A 17,371-nucleotide genomic window follows, 5' to 3' on the forward strand; every position below is an offset into this window, starting at 1 on the left:
GTTCTTCTTCATATAATTCAGTTTCTCAGATTACAGATTGAATAAATGTGGTGAAAAGATACAACCCTGACACACACCTTTCCTGATTTTAACCCATTCAATATTCCTTTGTTTTGTCTAAATGACTGCCTCTTGGTACTGGTTACTTATGAGCACTTAGTCTTCTGAATGCACATTCTTCATTTTTTTTAAGCTAAAGAAATACCACAGTTTACTGAAGAGTACAAATATTTTTTTTGTTACAAGTTGAAACTACATGCCTTCCAGAAATCAAAAGCAACAGCAGGTGTGTGCATTGATGCTTCAGAGGTGCTGCACCACTTGAACTCGACATGGGTAAGACAGGGTCAGACACTTGGGGGAAAGGGAAACGGGTGAAGGGTAAGTTCAAAAGCCCAGAAGGTATCCACCAACTCATTTCTCCAAGCCATGCAAGCCATGGCCTCAGCTCAGCTGACTCTTCTCAGTGGTCTGTTTTCTGAAACAAGACTTCAGTGCAAATTTATACACACACACACAAAACAGAGCCCCCAGCCATGGGCCAAATTAGCTCTCAGCTGTCCAGAAATGCTTGTAAGGGGGTGGATATTTTCTTCCTCTTAATATTCTTGAGCTTGGCTCAGCTAAGACTTAAACCTTACTATTTTCGGAATGGTGTCATATCAAGTCAAAAAACTTGTAATCCGTCCCACCAAAAATTAGGGGGGACCTTGAGGGGAGACCTTGCTCAATGAGAACATAGTTTGTCATGAGCCGCACAGACAAAATCCTTTGCATAGTCAATAAAGCACAGTAAACATTTTTCTGGTATTATCTGCTTTCAGCCAAAATCCATCTGACATCAATAATTATATCCTTCATTCCACTTTGTCTTCCTAATCCGGCTTCCATTTCTGGCAGTTTCTTGTGGGTGTATTGTTACAACCATTTGTGAATTATCTTTAGCAAAATTGCCTGTTTTATTATGATTTCCGCATTCCATTGGGTCATCTCTTTGGAAAAGGCACAGTATCTTCCCTGCAGTTGCTCAAGTAGCTTTCATTTAAGTTTCTTGACCAGATGAGCGCCTTTAGTGCTGCATCAGTTTGTTGTTTTTTTTTAAAAGATTTTAATTTGTATTCTGTCAACTTCTAGAGCCTAGTTTTACACCAATGCCTTCAGTGTAGCTTTGACTTCTTCCTTCAGTACCATTGGTTCTTGATCATAAACTACCTCCTGAAGTGGTTAAACATCGACTGTTTCTTTTTGACACAGTAACTCTTCATATTCCTTCTATCTTTTTTTGATGTTTTCTGCATTCATTCAATATTTGACCCATTATTGTTGTTGTTAAGTGCTGTTGAATGGGTTCTAATTCATAATGACCCTGTGGAGTAGGAGTGAGGAATGTCCAGCCTGTGGGCCACATAAGGCACACAAAATCATTTGGTCTGGGCCTGCCAAGGCAACCACAGTTCCAGTCATCACATTGTTGTTGTTGTTGTGTGCCATGGAGTTGGTTCCGACTCATAGCGACCCTGTACAGGGTTTCCGAGGCTGTAAACCTTTACGGGAGCAGAAAGCCTCATCTTTCTCCCGCGGAACTGCTGGTAGTTTCAAACTGCTGACCTGAGGTTAGCAGCCCGATTCGTAGCCACTATGACACCAGAGCTCGTTAGTCATCACATTTGTTATTGTTGTTGTGAAGTGCCGTCAAGTCAATTCCAACCCATAGCGACCCTGTATAGGGTTTCCGAGGAGCAGCTGGTAAGCTTGAACTGCCAACCTTGCAATTCAAACGGCTTTTCAGTCTGGCCCATTAACCCACAGCTCCATTAATTAATTGTTTGACCAAATATAGCATGCAAATTATTAGTTGATAATTTTGTATGGCTTGTAAATGATATTATAAATTTTGGCAAAAAGAAGGTTCCTCATCCCTGCTGCAGAGGATTTCTAAGGCTGTAAATCTTCATGGAAACAGAAAGCTTTATCTTTCTTCTCTGGGGCAACTGGTGGGTACAAACTGTGAAGCTTGTGCTTCGCAGTCCAGCACTTACCCTACAGAGTCACCGTACTCCTGTATTTTGCCCACAGAATCCTTCACTATTACAAACTGAGGTTTGAATTTTTTCTTCAGTTCTTTCAGCTTGAGAAACACTGAACATGTTCTTCTCTTCTGGTTTTCTAACTTTGTACATTTTATTATAATACTTTACTTTGTCTTCTCATGCTACCCTGTTCATATATACTAGGGTGAGTCAAAAATTATCTACACTCTGGTTGTAGAATTTATTTTAATCAACTTTAAGAAAACACAAATACATTTTCAACATAATCTCTTTGCTTTTCAATACACTTTGTCCATCTCTCAATAAACTTTCATATTCCCTTATTTAAAAAATGTTTTAGGCTGAGCTTTAAGCCACAAATGCACTGCTGTCTTTATTGTTTTCATCAGAGGCGAATCTTCGTTATTGAAGTGCTACTCTCAGGGACCAAACAGGTGAAAGTCCGATGGAGCATGATCAGGACTATGGGGATGCCTTAACACCTTGAAACGAAGTTTTTGCAGTGTCAAAAGTGTGGACAGAGGTGTGTGGATGTACATTATTATGCAAGATCACAAGACCCTTGGATAGCAGTCCTCTGGGTTTAGTCCAAAGTTTAGGCTTCAGCTCTTCAGTGAGCATCTAACTGTAATGAGCACTGCTGATTGTTGAACCTTTTTCTTAATAGTTCCAATATTGGCTCTTGAGAATCCCAGAAAACTGTAAGCATCAATTTTCCAGCTGATGGTTGACTTTTGAACTTTTTCTTGATTGCAGTGTTTCCATTCTATACTCTGTGGTAGTAGTGGTAAATCCATATCTTGTCACCAGTCACAATTCTTTTTAAAAGAAATGTTTACCTTCCTTTGAGTATTGGTCCAAATTTTGTTTGCAGATGTCCACATTCACACTTGCACAGCAGTACCTTAAACAGATCCGATGAGACAGTGCAGCCAACAGAAGTTTTAATACAACTAGAGTGCAGATAATTTTTGATGGACACTCATATTATTGTTGTTGTTAAGTGTCATCAAGTTTAGTTCTGACTCATAGAGCCTCTATATAGAGTTTCCAAGGCTTTAAATCCTAATGAGAAAGCCTCATCTTTCTCCGGTGGAGTGGCTGGTGAGTTCAAACCATGGACCTTGTGGTTCGCAGCCCAGTGTTTATTGTATAGTTGCTGAGTCATATATATATCTTACATATATGTAATGTTTATTTAACTTTATAGAAACTGTCAGAGCACTTTGAAAAATGCACAATTTGCATGTGAAAATGTCAGAGTTTGTATGCCTTTGACTTCTTGGTTTGATGTAGGATTGCAGCTTGATTCCATTGTACCATTTTATTTTTCTACCACTTATATGGTAACTCCAGTTGCGCCACATCTTTGCCAACATCTGTTTTTGTCAATTAAAAAAAAATTTGTCATTCTAGTAGTCAAGGCCAGGTATATAACTTGCAGGATTCTGTGCAAAATGAAAACAAGGTCTGTTGTTCAAAAAGAAGGGAGAAAATGTGCTTTTTAAAATTCTAATATGTATTTTCCTTTACACTATTTCATTTATTATAAAAAAGTAATAGAAGCAATCCTAATTCTAAACACAGAAAACCTGAAAATTGAAAATATTAACATGAGTTTTACTATTCTTCTTTACACTGTAGAATGCCAGTCTTAAATGAAAATATATGAGAATTTAACTCATGCATGAACAGTGGAAATGCTGTACAGAAATGGTTTAATTCATTTGTTGATGGGCACATATTTCACCAACACTCCATCTACCTTTGGCTTACAGATAAAAATCAAGGGCTGGAAGGAAAAGGCATTTGGGGTTGCTCTCTTTTTCTTTTATCTGATACCATCATTTTCAGCTTAAGTGGTTGGAAAACTCAGGGAAATAATCCAATAATGATAATGGTAAGGTTCTTAGGTTGTTTGTGTTACTTAGAACGTCACTGCCTTCTTCCTGTATGAGAAGCAAGTCTGGTTAGAACCAAAAGCAAGGTCTCTTGGAATTAGCACCTCCTCCACTCAGGAGTCCTGGTGTAGCCCTGGTGTAGGATAAGCACTGGGCCACAAGCTCAGTTTGAACCATAAGGTTGGCAATTCAAATTCACCAGCCACTTCTTGGAAACCCTATACAGGGTCACTACAAGTTGGAACTGACTTGGCAGTACTTAACAACAACTACTCAGTTGACACTGTGTCGATATGGAACATAAGCATTGAATTCCAGCAGGCCTGCTATGCATGGAAGTTCTTTGAAACTTGAAAAGAGGGCAGTTAAGAGTGTTATGGAAACCGTGACTTCTATGTGACCGGGACAAAGGCACACAGAGTATCAGAGCTTCCACCAGTCTCTCTCTCCTCTGCCCAGCCACAAACTCCATTGTTTCATTGGACTATACCTACAAAACCAAGTTCAAAGGTAATATTATTAAAAAAAAAAATTAGAGATGATGACAGCAGAGCTTTTAACCCAGTGCCAGACTCTTCTGAGAACAGGGACTCTGTGAAACTGAAGCTAGCCCTGCTTGTAGGTGAAGATTGGTATCTCCTTGTTTCAGTTTTAATTTCCATGGCTACTAATGATGCTGAGCAATTTTTCTTTGCTTTTTGGTCATTTTGTATCTTACTTTATGAAGTGACTGTCTCTTCCCCATTTTTTTTTTTTTTTTGTGATTCTTTATGTGTGTGCATTTTTAAATTAGTGACTTGTAGCAATTCTTTTGTTGTTGTTCTGGATATATGTCTTCTGTCAGATATACATATTGCAATTATTTTCTTTTACCTCTACTTGCCTATTCACTTTTTAAATGGTGCCTTCTGTGAGCATCACATTTTAGTTTTAATGAAGTCTAATTTATCATTCTTTTATGGTCAGTGCTTTTTGGGCTCTGTTTAAGGAATTTTTGCTTACCTTACGGTGGTGAAGATATTCTTATAATTTGCTTCTAACAGCGTTATAGTTTTAGTTTTTCATTTAGGTATGATCCATCTCAAATTTATTATTGTGTATGATTGTGAGGTATGAGCTGAGATTAATTTTTCCCATATACTACCTAGTTGTTCCTTCATTGTTTGTTGAGAAAACTTTCCTTTCTCCATTGACCTGCTTTGGCATCATGGTCAAAAACCCATTTCTGTGCTCTGTGGTTATGAGAGGCAACAAGACAATTGTCCTCAACATTTCTGCACCTTCTTTTTCCTAAATTGTGGTTTGAGTGAAAGTTTACAGAGCAAATCAGTTTTTCATTTTACAGTTTGTACACATTTTGTTTCGTACATCAGTTGCAATTTGCTCAACAAGAATGTATAGCTTCCTCACTGGGTTCCTCATTTCCATTCATATTTTTCTCCTATACCTTCCTGCCTTGTGTGCTTTATTTTTGGGCAAATGCTGCCCTTTTGGTCTTGTATGGTTTAGGTTCTGAAGAGTATGTCCCTTAAGGGTATTACTGCTCATTTTATCGTCCTGTCTATTGTTTGGCTGCAAAATGCTTCCTGGGAGTGGGTTCAGTTCCAGGTTTGAAAGGTGTCTAAGGGCCACTGTCTTGGGGTTCCACCAATCTCTGTCAGATCAGTAAGTCTGCCCTTTTTAATGATTTTGTTCTACAATTTCCTCTCATTCTGTCCAGTACTTTCTGTGATCCCAGTCAAAGTGGTCAGTAGTGGTAGCCTGTCACCATCTAATTCTTCTGGTTTCAGGGTACTGGAGGTTGTAGTTTGTAATTTCTCAATTCCTAAAATTGTTAAGTTATTCTTGATAATGCTGAAACAGTAGGTTAAATAAGTGAAAACTAATTTGGAAAAAAAAAATGTTTACCTGATTGAAGCTGCTCAAGTTTATCTTTTCTGTGTGAAGATAAGTCTCCTATAAAGCAGATACCACCTTTAGCTAGCAAAGCACTGCCTGCTTGAATGCTAACTGCTCCAGTTCCATACTTATTCTTGGATAGAGTAGGAAAAATTTCAGAAGAGACTGGATGATGTATACCACGGGGTATAAGGTTAACACTAAAATTCAAAAGCCTAGGAAAAAATATTCATTACTATTATTTAATATTTGATACATCATTAGCTACAAAATTCAACATTTATTGAGCACTTTGAGCATTTATGATAGCCCAAATAGGCATAAAAATACATGTAAGACTTGTAAAGCTTGCAGCCTAGAAAGAAAGATATAAACAAAGAAACTAAAACACAATGTGGGTAAGTATTTGCAATGTAGTAAATTATGCAATGTGGTATAATGTGGCTTCTGGTCATAGTTGGTAACTTCCTCCAAACAACATTTTTGTCCTTCAGAGTCTGGGTAAGAGAAGGTGGGAGAAGATACTGATAGGATGAAATGATTCAGTTTGGAATATTAGCAGATTTAATTGTAATTGTAAAACATTGAAACTCTAGCATGGGCATAAAATGAGGCATTTCAAAAGCAGGAAGCGGGATCTCCCTACCATCAAAAAAGAAGAGCCAGGAGTGGAGCACATCCTTTGAACCCCGAGATTCCTGCACAATGAACTTCCTTGGCCTAGGCACAGAAAGCTGTGACATCGGAAGAGTGATAGAGAAACAGTAGCAGCAGAACCACCAGTGAGCAGAACCATGAGTCAGAGCACCAGATAGAGCAGTGGGCTTCCCAGCCTTTGAAGCAAGTAAAGGTGAGTGAGTGTGGCCAGGAGGTTTGCTTGCAGGGTGGAGTATTTGCTGACCCATGGAACTAGAGCTGAGTGCCTGCAAGCTGAGGCTTCTGGTGGAGTGATGTGTCCTGTAGGCATTTATCAATAGCTCTAAAAGAACTCTGTGACATTGGTTTGGTAGAAAGAGGCCTGACTGTAAGCACAGCTGAGAAGAATCTGCCTGACTAGAAGAACTGTGCCTTGGACATTTCTGACCCTGTTAACTTCCCTAATTAACCCCTAACTGTGAGCATGGTGCCTGAGTTCTATGTAGTCACTGCAATGGATTACCAGACCTAGCTGAGTAGAGAGCGCTCTGGGAGGAATGATTGGTTCCATCATTTTTACAATAACATCTTGAGAATTATCCGTACACCAAAACAAGCAAACAAACGGGTTGCTATTGAGTTGATTGAGACAGAGCAACCCTAAAAGATATGGTTTCCAAGATTCAATGGCAGTAGGTGATTTGGGTACAAGTTAATCTTATTATTCTTGAATGGACTCTTTCAGAATAATAAGAAAATAACTTGTTGACATGATTAAAAAATGAAAACAAAGCACAAAAGCTGAACATTGAGATGGAGAATGGTAGGAAAGGAAGCCTAGGAAGGATACAGTTTATAAAGGTCTGAGAAGGGAAATAGGTTGAAATTTTGAAAGATGACTCTTCAAACATTGAAAGCAAATATCTAATTTCTCAATTCATGTTTTTAAAGTTTTGAACTTCACGGATGCAAATTTATTTAAATACTCACACATGATATTATACATATTCTAAATGTTCATCTTCTAATAATGCTCATGGAAAAGATCTATACTAACCTCTACAAATACAATGTATAATTTTAAAGATTCATGCCACATATTTTACCTGTCTACAAGTAGAGTGTCATTTGTTATAATTAAAATATCAAGGCAATCTTCAAGTTCCTGGTTAGGATCCCTTGTCTGTACTAGACTCATCAACAAACAGAGCTTGAGCAAATTATAAGTCCCAGGAGGCACAATTTGTGACGCAAAAATGTTGGCAAGTATTGCTGAAAACTTCCAGCATGAGCTGGAGGTCAAGGAGAGGAGACACTTGAAGTTGTCACTAATTCCTGAAGGAACTGAAAGCAAATATTAACACAAAGATTAGAAAGGATTTTAATGCAATTAGAAAAGAACATTCTCGATTTCTTATTCCACTTGTCTGAAATATTCTTTGAATGATACCATATTTGAATTCTTATAATGGTATTTTGATTGGAGGTCACTCTGACTTACCCTTTCTATCCCAGGGGATGTAATAAAAGGAAGCAGTCATTCAGTGTGGCCACAGATAGGCTCTGTGTGGCTGCAAGTAAATCCCTAATTCCCTTAAGACATGTAAGCATATCCAGAGGCCAATGGTGTTACATGGTAGAATCCTTCTATGTGGGAGACCCAACTGGATTCCCAGCCAATGCACTTTGTGTGCAGCTCTCACCCCTATGTCAGTGGAGGCTTGCCTGTTGCCAGGACACAGAACAGGTTTAGGAGGAGCTTTCACACTAAGATAGTCTGATCCCCAACCAATTATGGGGATGGCTCAAATAGGACAGCATTAACTCCACTGTGTATGGGGTCACCATGAATTGGGGCCAACTTCCTAGCAACTAACAACAACAAAGCAAAGCCAGATCATGGGGTTTCTATACTGCTGTTTGCTCCTATAGTTCTGTGTTTTAATAATACCACCTTCAGTGAGGACTGAAAAGCAAAATGGGAGATCTTTGAATGCTGCTGTTCCAAGGGCAGATTTTGAAATTAAAGAGCCTGGTGGTGCTCGGCTGCAAATGAAAGGGTCAGCAATTTGAACCCACCAGTGGCTCCGAGGGAGAAAAGCCCTGGTGTCCTGCTCTCATAAAGATTTCAGCCATGGGGCAGATCTACTCTGTAAGATGGGCTCACTCACAGCACGCAACAACAACAATTTGAAACTAAGGAATTCTAGTAGCAGAGCAGGTAAGTGCTCAGCTGCCAATCAAAAGGTTAGTGACGCAAGCTCACCCAGCAGACCCTTCTGAGCAAGAGCCAATGAGATGCACCCATAAAGACCACAGCCTAGAAATCACTATGGGACAGTTCTACTCTGTTACATGGGGTTGCTATGGGCAACAAACACCAACATTTTGAAAGTGGAGTCCTTGGATGGTTCAAAACAGTTAACTTGCTTGGCTGCTAACCAGATGGTTGGAGGTCTGTGTCCATCCAGGGCACCCAGTCATTGGTAACCCTGTGGGTCACCATCATTTGGAGTCAACTTGTTGGCAACTGGTGGTGGTGATGTTTTTATGTTTTAAGATTTTACTGTGAATCGAGTGATAGTTTACATGGGAGAACATCGGTTTTGCACACATTGTTTCATTGCAATGATTACAAGAAAGGTGTGCGACAGGGTTGTATTCTTTCACCATACTTATTCAACCTATATACTGAGCAAATAATCTGAGAAACTGGATTGTATGAAGAAAAACATGGTATCAGGATTGGAGGAAGGCTCACTAACAACCTGCAATATGCAGATGATACACCTTAAAGTGAAGAGGACTTAAAATACTTACAGGTGAAGACCAAAGACCACAGCCTTCTGTATGGATTGCATCTCATTGTAAAGAAAACAAAAATCTTCACCATGGAACCAATAAACAGCATTCTTTTCGGTGGAGAAAAGATTGAAGTTGTCAAAGATTTCAATTTTCTCCTTTCAACCATCAACACTCATGGAAGCAGCAGGCAAGAAATCAAACGACGTTATGCATTAGGCAAATCTGCTGCACGGGAACTTTTTAAAGTGTTGAAGAGCAAAGATGTCAGATTGAGGACTAAGGTGCGCCTGACCCTTAGTCCTCCATGATATTTTCAATAACCTCATATGCATGTGAAAGCTGGACAGTGAATAAGGAAGATGAAAGAAGATGAAAGAAGAATTGATGCTTCTGAGTTATGGTGTGGAGGAGAATATTGAAAGTGCCATGGGCTGTCAAAAGAACCAACAGATCTGTGTTGGAAGAAGTGCAGCCAGAGTGTTCCTTGGAGGCAAGGATGGTCAGACTTTGTCTTTCATTCTTTGGACATATTGTCAGGAGGGACTAGTCACTGGAGAAGGATACCATGTTTGATAAGGTGGAGGGTCAGAGAAAAAGAGGAAGATCCCCAGTGAGATGGATTGGCAAAGTGGCAGCATCAGTGGGCTCAAGTGTGGCAACAACTGTGAGGTTAGCCCAGGACCGGGCACTGTTTAGTTCTGTTGTACATAGGGTCACTATGAGTCAGTACTGACTCAATGGCACCTAACAACAGCATTTTCCTTACCTTTTGGATTGTAAAAAGTGATGCTGTTTGCTTCTATGCAGACAGTAGTTTGTGAGGTTTTGACACAGGTAGGAATTCCAATAATTTTATACTCCTTTCCTATGCTCATTTTATTCACTAATTCATCTAAAATTAAACACAAAAGAAAGTATTTTTTCACTAAATGAAACTTTGTACATGATCATATGGCTCAAAGATCCAGAGCCAGTAACAATTTAGTAGCAAACTATTTACTTTTGTTTATTATAATAAGTGTGGCAATAGTAATATAAATTGAGACAATTTTATTGGTGATAAATTTTGATACTTCACATGCAATGACGAATTAACTTCCATAAGTATGTAACTTAGTAACTAGAAACTCTCTTATGGTCAAAAGAATCAAAAGAAATCCTTGTCTTTTGCATTGAAGAACAAGGAATGCTACTAATTAAAGCAACATTGTCATTAATAATTCCATTAGGAAGAAAGTGATTTTAAAAGGCACCACTTACCATATACAATGCAAGCAAAACAGTTTTACATGTATTATCTCTAACTTAAATTCTATAGTAGATATTATGATCTCTTGTTGATAAATGGAGTCCTGGTGTGGTGCTGTAGGATTAGCACTGCACTGGCAGTCCAAACACAAACTGCTCCTTGGATACCCTATACAGGGTTGCTATGAGTCAGAACCAACTTGATGACACTCAATAACAACAAAATTAAGGAAGAAAATTTATAAAAAGGAACAAGGATTAATTCTCCCCTATGAAAAAGATCCTATAAAGATTTGCAGCCTCGGAAACCCTTTGCAGGGTCACTATGAGTCAGAACTGACTCCATGGTACTTAACAACAACATGAAGAAGATCAAAGCATGACCTCTATTTTTTCCCATTTTTCTTTTCTTTTCTTGGCCCTAGAGAACATACTGGTGTGCCATGTGAATCTAAAAGGGAAGAGCTAGGCTTAATAGTTAGGAAAAATAAAGCCAAACCAATCAACCAAACAGAAAACCCCAATAAAGGATGCAGAATGGATTATAAGAGGAAATAAAAGCAGATTGTCATCTCCCTAAATGAATAATTTTTCACCTGTTTCATGAAATCTTACAGGTCAATGGATGTGTCCTGAGATAAATGAAAAGGCAAGAAGAAGTCTAGGAAGTCTGGGTTTCTTTTCCCTTGTCAACTAAAAAAGACCTGCTTTTATTCATTGATTCCCCCCACCCCCTATTTATTTGGTTTCTATGCATTAGTTTATTTGAAGAAAGTATTTTCTATAAAAATATAAATTAGACAGTCACTTACATTTCTGAGTTGCAGTATGTGGTTTAAAATGTATTATATAGTAGAAGTAAGCAGTTCAAAGCATAGACTTTGAGACTGGATTGCCTGGGTTTGAATCCTGGCTCTGGTACTTACTAGCTGTGTGACCTTGGGTGAGCTACTGTTTGTGCCTCAGTTTCTTCACTGTAAAATAGAATCTTATTTATAGGGTTGCTGTGACTAAATGAATTAATACATGTAAAAGTATACTTAACAACTGCTATATATAAAATTCACTTATCATGTTTGCCTCCATCTTGTTAATGATGAGAAACAGTTCTTAATGGAACTCCTGAGTTCCTTTACATGATTTAAATGAAAGACTTGTTTTTTGAAACAGTTGAATTTTTCCAGTTTTAGAAGAAACAAGAAGGATGAAAACCATCCTTATTTTCACAGCTCTGGTTTCCTAGTGAAGACTTATCTCTTCCCTAGCTGAATGATCCTAAGAGTGATTTTGTCCTGCCTGCCAGACCCTGTCTCATACAGATCCTCACCCAGTCAGTTCTTGTGAGCCTGTCAATGTTCACTTATTCATTTAACAAATATCTTTGAGTTTTCACTATGTGCAATAAAGAACTAACGTCCCTATCCTTATGAAACTCATCTTCTAATATAAAACTCTTATATCCACCCTGATGCTGTTGAGTCAACTCCACCTCATGGCAACACCACAGGACAGAGTATGACTGGCGCATAGGATTTATAAGGCTGTAAATCTTTAGGAAGCAGGCGGCCACATCTTTCTCCAGTGGAGTGGCTGGTGGGTTCAAATGTTTCAGTCAGGAGCTGAGCATGTTAGCTACTGTGCCACCAGGGTTTCTTAAAAACACCAACATTTACCTAAGGCACTGACTGACATATGCATAGAATAATGGGAGACCAGTACCTCAGAATGACTTATCACAGTGCTTGATACATAGCACATACTATCATCTTTTCTTTTTTTTTAACTTTAGTTTGATACTAATATACTTTTAAGTATTGTATGAATGAATAGATAAATGATTGATACATCAGCAAATAGGACTTCTCAAAAACACTCAAAAATGAAAACACTTCTGATTCCTAAAAACCAGGTTACAAAAGTATCATTCTATATTAGTATAAACAAGTCAAACAATTTGTAGTAATTTATTTTGAGTTTCAACAACTTACTCACCTCGCAGGAAAATGATAAGAGATTGAAACCTAAATGGCTGGTTGTTAGACACTCCTTGAAAAGCACCAAGTGCCTTTGCAGTGATTACTTCAACAACCTGTTTATCTTAAAGCCAAGGACAAAAATTAATTGTTATTAGGATACATTCCATTTTAATTTCCACATAAGAGATCAGGCTCTATTTTTAAAACTGTAATCACAAAGTGTAAGTGCATTTTACCACCAAGTACTCTAAATTTTCTGTCTTCTTGAAGTGAAGAAGCACACACATTACACAGGAAGTCATTTCTTATTGTTGCAGATTCTGTTGCACCTGGCACGTGCACTCTTATATACTGGAATCCTGAACGCAAACAGAGGTTAGCTAAATTAGATTTATTGTTGTTAAGTGCTGTTGAATCAGTTTCAACTCACAGTAACCCTATGTAGGGTTTCCAAGGAGTGGCTTCTGAGTTTGAACTGCTGACCTTGCAATCTAGTGCTTATCTGAGACAGTGCCACACCAGGACTTAGATAAAGCCATCTATTTTTAACCCTTTAAAAGTAGTTTAACTCAAATTAACTCAGTTTCATATGTAGGTTCAGAGCAGTTGAATGAACTTTTATTGCATGCCTCTTTCTTGCCAGGCATCGAGCCAAGGTACTGGTGATATGAAAGCTTAAGCAAATAATTTTAATATGTGGCAATTCCATAGACAAAACAAAGAAAAAAGTACTGTCATCAAGTCAATTCTGACTCATGACAACTCCATGTGTCTCAGAATAAGCTGTCTTGCATATGATTTTCATGAGATTGCCAGACCTTTCTTCTGGGGAGCTGCTGGGTGGGCACAGACTGCTAACCTTGTTGTTACTAACACTTAACTGTTTGACAGAGATATTCATGTACACAGTATCGAGACAGAATAGAGGAAGAGTGTTCAACCCAAAGAAAGGTAAGGATAAATGAGAAAGATTCCCTTCCCTGTGGAACAAAGATGGGGAACATCCGGCCCATGTGCCCATATGGCCTGTGAGATCATTTGGTCTGGTCAAGGCACCTGCAGTTCCAGCCATCATAGTAGGGGCGAGTTAATTAAATGTTAGACCAAATACAGCAGGCTCATTTTTAAGTTGATAATTTTGTAGGGCCCATGAATGATGTTAATACATTTTGGCAGTAAAAAGGTTCCTCACCCTTGCTGTAGAAGGACTGAGCTACAGTTAAACCAAAGGATTGGGAAGAGGACATTACATGAAGAGAGAAGAGCAAAAGCAAAAACAGTCATAAAGAGCAAGTAGTTCAGGACTATGGGAGCCTTTGTTACTGTTGTTGGTAAGTGCCATTGAGTCGGTTCTGATTCATAGCGACCCTGTATAGGGTTTCCAAGCAGCAGCTGGGGGGTTTGAACTGTTGACCATTTGGTTTGCAGTCCAGTGCTGACCCTACATTTCAAGATTATACAAAGTAAATATATAAACACCGTTGTTGTTAAGTGCTGCCAAGTCGGCTGTGACTCATAGGACCCTGCATAAGGTTTCTGAGGAGCAGCTAGTGGGTTTGAACCACTGACCGTGCAGTTTAAACTGACTTTGAGGTCCAGTGCTTAGCCTACAGTGCCACATCAGGACTTCTGGGACATACCAAATTTTATTCTGTTCTTTCTATTCTGTGAGCATTTCATAACTAATTATAAATATGATTAGGATTAAGCAGTAAATTATTTAATGTTTTGATTTTACATTTTAATATTTACCTTGTGAAAGAGGACATGCTTCATCTGAACAAAGGAATCTTGCGCCTTGTGTGTATTTGGTTACAGTTGTCATTGCAATTACAATTCCTTGCATCATATAAAATCTCTGAGACGTATAGTCAAGTGGAAACGTACAAAGATCAAGACCATAACTTGGCAGAGGAGGTAAATGTGTTAATTTCAGCACTATATTAATCTAATAAGAAAATAAAAATGGTATTAATAAAAACTGCAGATCTAACTGATCTTGTATTACAAATTAATAAATATGAGTATACTATAGAGTAAATCAAGTAAATGATCTGGTAGTATAGTTAGTAATCAACATTTTAAGCATACGGGAAGAGATCTAAGTGTAAAATTTAAAGTTAATTGAAATTTTTAAAACTTACATTTTAATTCAAAGTGTCATTATGAACTATTTTTTTCCTTAAAAATCACATTTTTTGGCTTTATCCACTAAAAATAATGATAAAACAATAGCATCCCAGTAGCAATAAATACTCTCAGAGTTCAGATTGTGATCTCTAAATATCAGTTCTTACTAAGAGCAAGCAGACCTCCTTGGGGAAAATTCCATACCTGGAGCAGAAAATATATCAGATGGATATGGGGCATCTTGTTCCAGGAGCAAAAAAAAAAAAAAAAATATATATATATCTACTGCCATCAAGTCAATGCTGATTCAGACCCTGTAGAACAGAGTAGAACTGCTCCATAGGGTTTCTGAAACTAAGTCTTTACCAGAATAGACAGCCTCATCTTTCTTCTGAGGAGTGATTGGTGGATTTGAACTGTCAAACTTGCTTAACAGCCCAATGTTTAACCCACTACACCACCAAGGCTGCTTTCCAGAAACCAAGAGAGCTATAAAAAATAGTGTGTATATGTGTGTGGCAGGTGGGGGGCGGTTCCTGGTTGGTGATACACATCTATATACTTAAGAGGGTAGAACAGTGATTTTTGAGACATGGTAGTTCCACATTGGGAACCATCCCACACTTCATAGACCATCACAGACAGCTATGTACCTCTTCATTTTTATCCTTTTGCTATAATAAAATGATAATAAGCAGACCTCTAAAAAGTTACATAATTAATGAAATTCATATCATAGAAAACAAAAAGACCATGACTTTCATCTTTGGTACTCTCTCTTTCTCTCTTGGATCCTTCACTTTGGGGGAAGCCAGCCTCCATGTTGTGAGGCAGTACTGTGGATAACTTCATGTGGTGACAAAATAAGGGAGTCCTTGGGCCAACAGGCAACAAGATACTGAGATCTGCCAACAGCCCTGGTGAACAGCTTGGTTACAATTTCATGAGAGAGTTTGAGCCAGAGACAACTAGCTAAGTCACTATTAGATATCTGATCTACAGAAACTGTGAGATACTGATATCTGCTGATAACATCTGAAGAAATCCAGGTAGTGGGACTATGTCAAAAGAACACAGAAACAAACTTGAAAGGATTCCCAGTGATCAAAAATTGGATATTTTTGTTGTTGTTAAGTGCCATCGAGTTGGTTGCGACTCATAGTCACCCTGTATAGGGTTTCCGAAGATTAGCTGGTGGGTTTGAACTGCCAACCTTGTGATTTGCAGTCCAGTGCTGATCCTACAGAGCCACACCAAAAGTCCAAAAATAGGATAATATAAACATGAAAAACAAAACAAAACAAAAATGTGCCACTGGTCATCTGGAACCTGATAGGATTTTAACTCATTACTCTCTGAATATTGATAAAGATAAAGAATCAAACATTTATCCTGCTGCTAACTGCATGGTCAGTGGTTCAAACACACCAGACACTCCGCGTGAGAAGATGAGGCTGTCTGCTCCCATAAAGATTTACAGTCTCAGAAACTCTGTTTCTGAGTTGCTATGAGTTAGAATCAACTTGCTGGCAGTAGGTTTTGATTTTTGTTCTTTATACAAGATATATTTTAGATTAACCAAATAGTTGATATAAATTTCTCTTATAGAATAATTTCAGTTACTAAATTTGGAAATGGTATCATTAGAAAAATACTGTTTTTATACTCCTAATAAAATAATGGATCTAAGCAATGATCATCAGTGGCTGCTTAAGTGCCTTTGAGTTGGCTCCGACTCATAGCAACTCTGTATAGGGTTTCCAAGGTGCAGCTAGTGGATTTGAACCACCAACCTTGCAGTTCAAACTGATGCTGTGGTCCAGTGAGTTATCCTGCAGTGCCACATTAGGACAACAAATAAAATAATAGATCTAAACAATGATCATCAGACATTAGGTGAGAGTTGATGGGAAACTGTATGAGGGCAAGTCAAAAAGTATTGCTATTAGGGTTCTAGTTCATACATGCATGGGTTTATTCCAAATAAAAAATGTTTAAATATTTCTGCGTGATCAGTGGATGGCTGCAGACAAGTTCTTTCCACAATATGCTTGCCTTACTCTTGTTAGGGTGTCTTCAAAAGGAATAAGGTTCAATCAAAACAGTGGTTTCTGAAGGGCCTGCTTGGCCAGGCCAGTTCAAGGCAGAAAGGTCATTCTAAGAAGGCCATGACAGTGTTTTTAGGGATTCAAACAGGGTAATCTTGATAGATTTTTCTCAAAGAATATAGGTGATCATGGGGGCTTATAAGGAAGGAGTTGTAGGAAAATGGGCAGCTGCATTGGTGAGAAAAAGTCCAGGAAAATTGAACCGAAGAATATTTTTCCCACCACAACACTGTACCTGCTTGTTGTTAGAGAATAGCAAGGGCTGTCCTATGAGAATTTCATTGGAAAACCCTTACCCCATCCACCCTAAGGCCCTGATCTTGCCCCTTCAGACTTCTTTTTGTTCCCCAAACTAAAAAACAAACAACAAAAACACTGAAAAGGAACTTGATTTGAATTCCTTGAGGATGTAAAACTGCCCTTGTGATATGGTGAAAACTGAAGAGTGCAGAATCCTTGGGGGAAGGGCTGTTGTTTGTTGTTAAAAGTCAATGAGTTGGCTTAAACAAACAATAAATACGGGGGAATCTGATGCAGACCGTGCAGACCTGGTCAGGAGGTCAAGACCCTGTGGGCCCAAGCGTTGTTGACCGTCCAAACCATAGGCTCTGAGGATC

General features: G+C 38.4%; 1 protein-coding gene across 1 annotated transcript in view; it reads right to left on the bottom strand.

Moving 5' to 3' along the window:
* MCMDC2 (minichromosome maintenance domain containing 2) overlaps positions 1–17,371 on the bottom strand; it is a 54,107-nt gene that overhangs the window by 33,555 nt on the left and 3,181 nt on the right. The window contains exons 4-9 of the mRNA XM_006860077.1: positions 14,269–14,464; positions 12,753–12,875; positions 12,533–12,637; positions 10,059–10,184; positions 7,594–7,831; positions 5,861–6,066 (exon numbers count right to left, since the gene is read on the bottom strand). Coding sequence (XP_006860139.1) covers positions 5,861–6,066; positions 7,594–7,831; positions 10,059–10,184; positions 12,533–12,637; positions 12,753–12,875; positions 14,269–14,464 — 994 coding nt within the window. The remainder of the gene's footprint in view (positions 1–5,860; positions 6,067–7,593; positions 7,832–10,058; positions 10,185–12,532; positions 12,638–12,752; positions 12,876–14,268; positions 14,465–17,371) is intronic.

The sequence above is a fragment of the Chrysochloris asiatica genome, unplaced genomic scaffold (genome assembly GCF_000296735.1).
Source record: "Chrysochloris asiatica unplaced genomic scaffold, ChrAsi1.0 scaffold00036, whole genome shotgun sequence".
Classification (NCBI taxonomy): Eukaryota; Metazoa; Chordata; class Mammalia; order Afrosoricida; family Chrysochloridae; genus Chrysochloris; species Chrysochloris asiatica.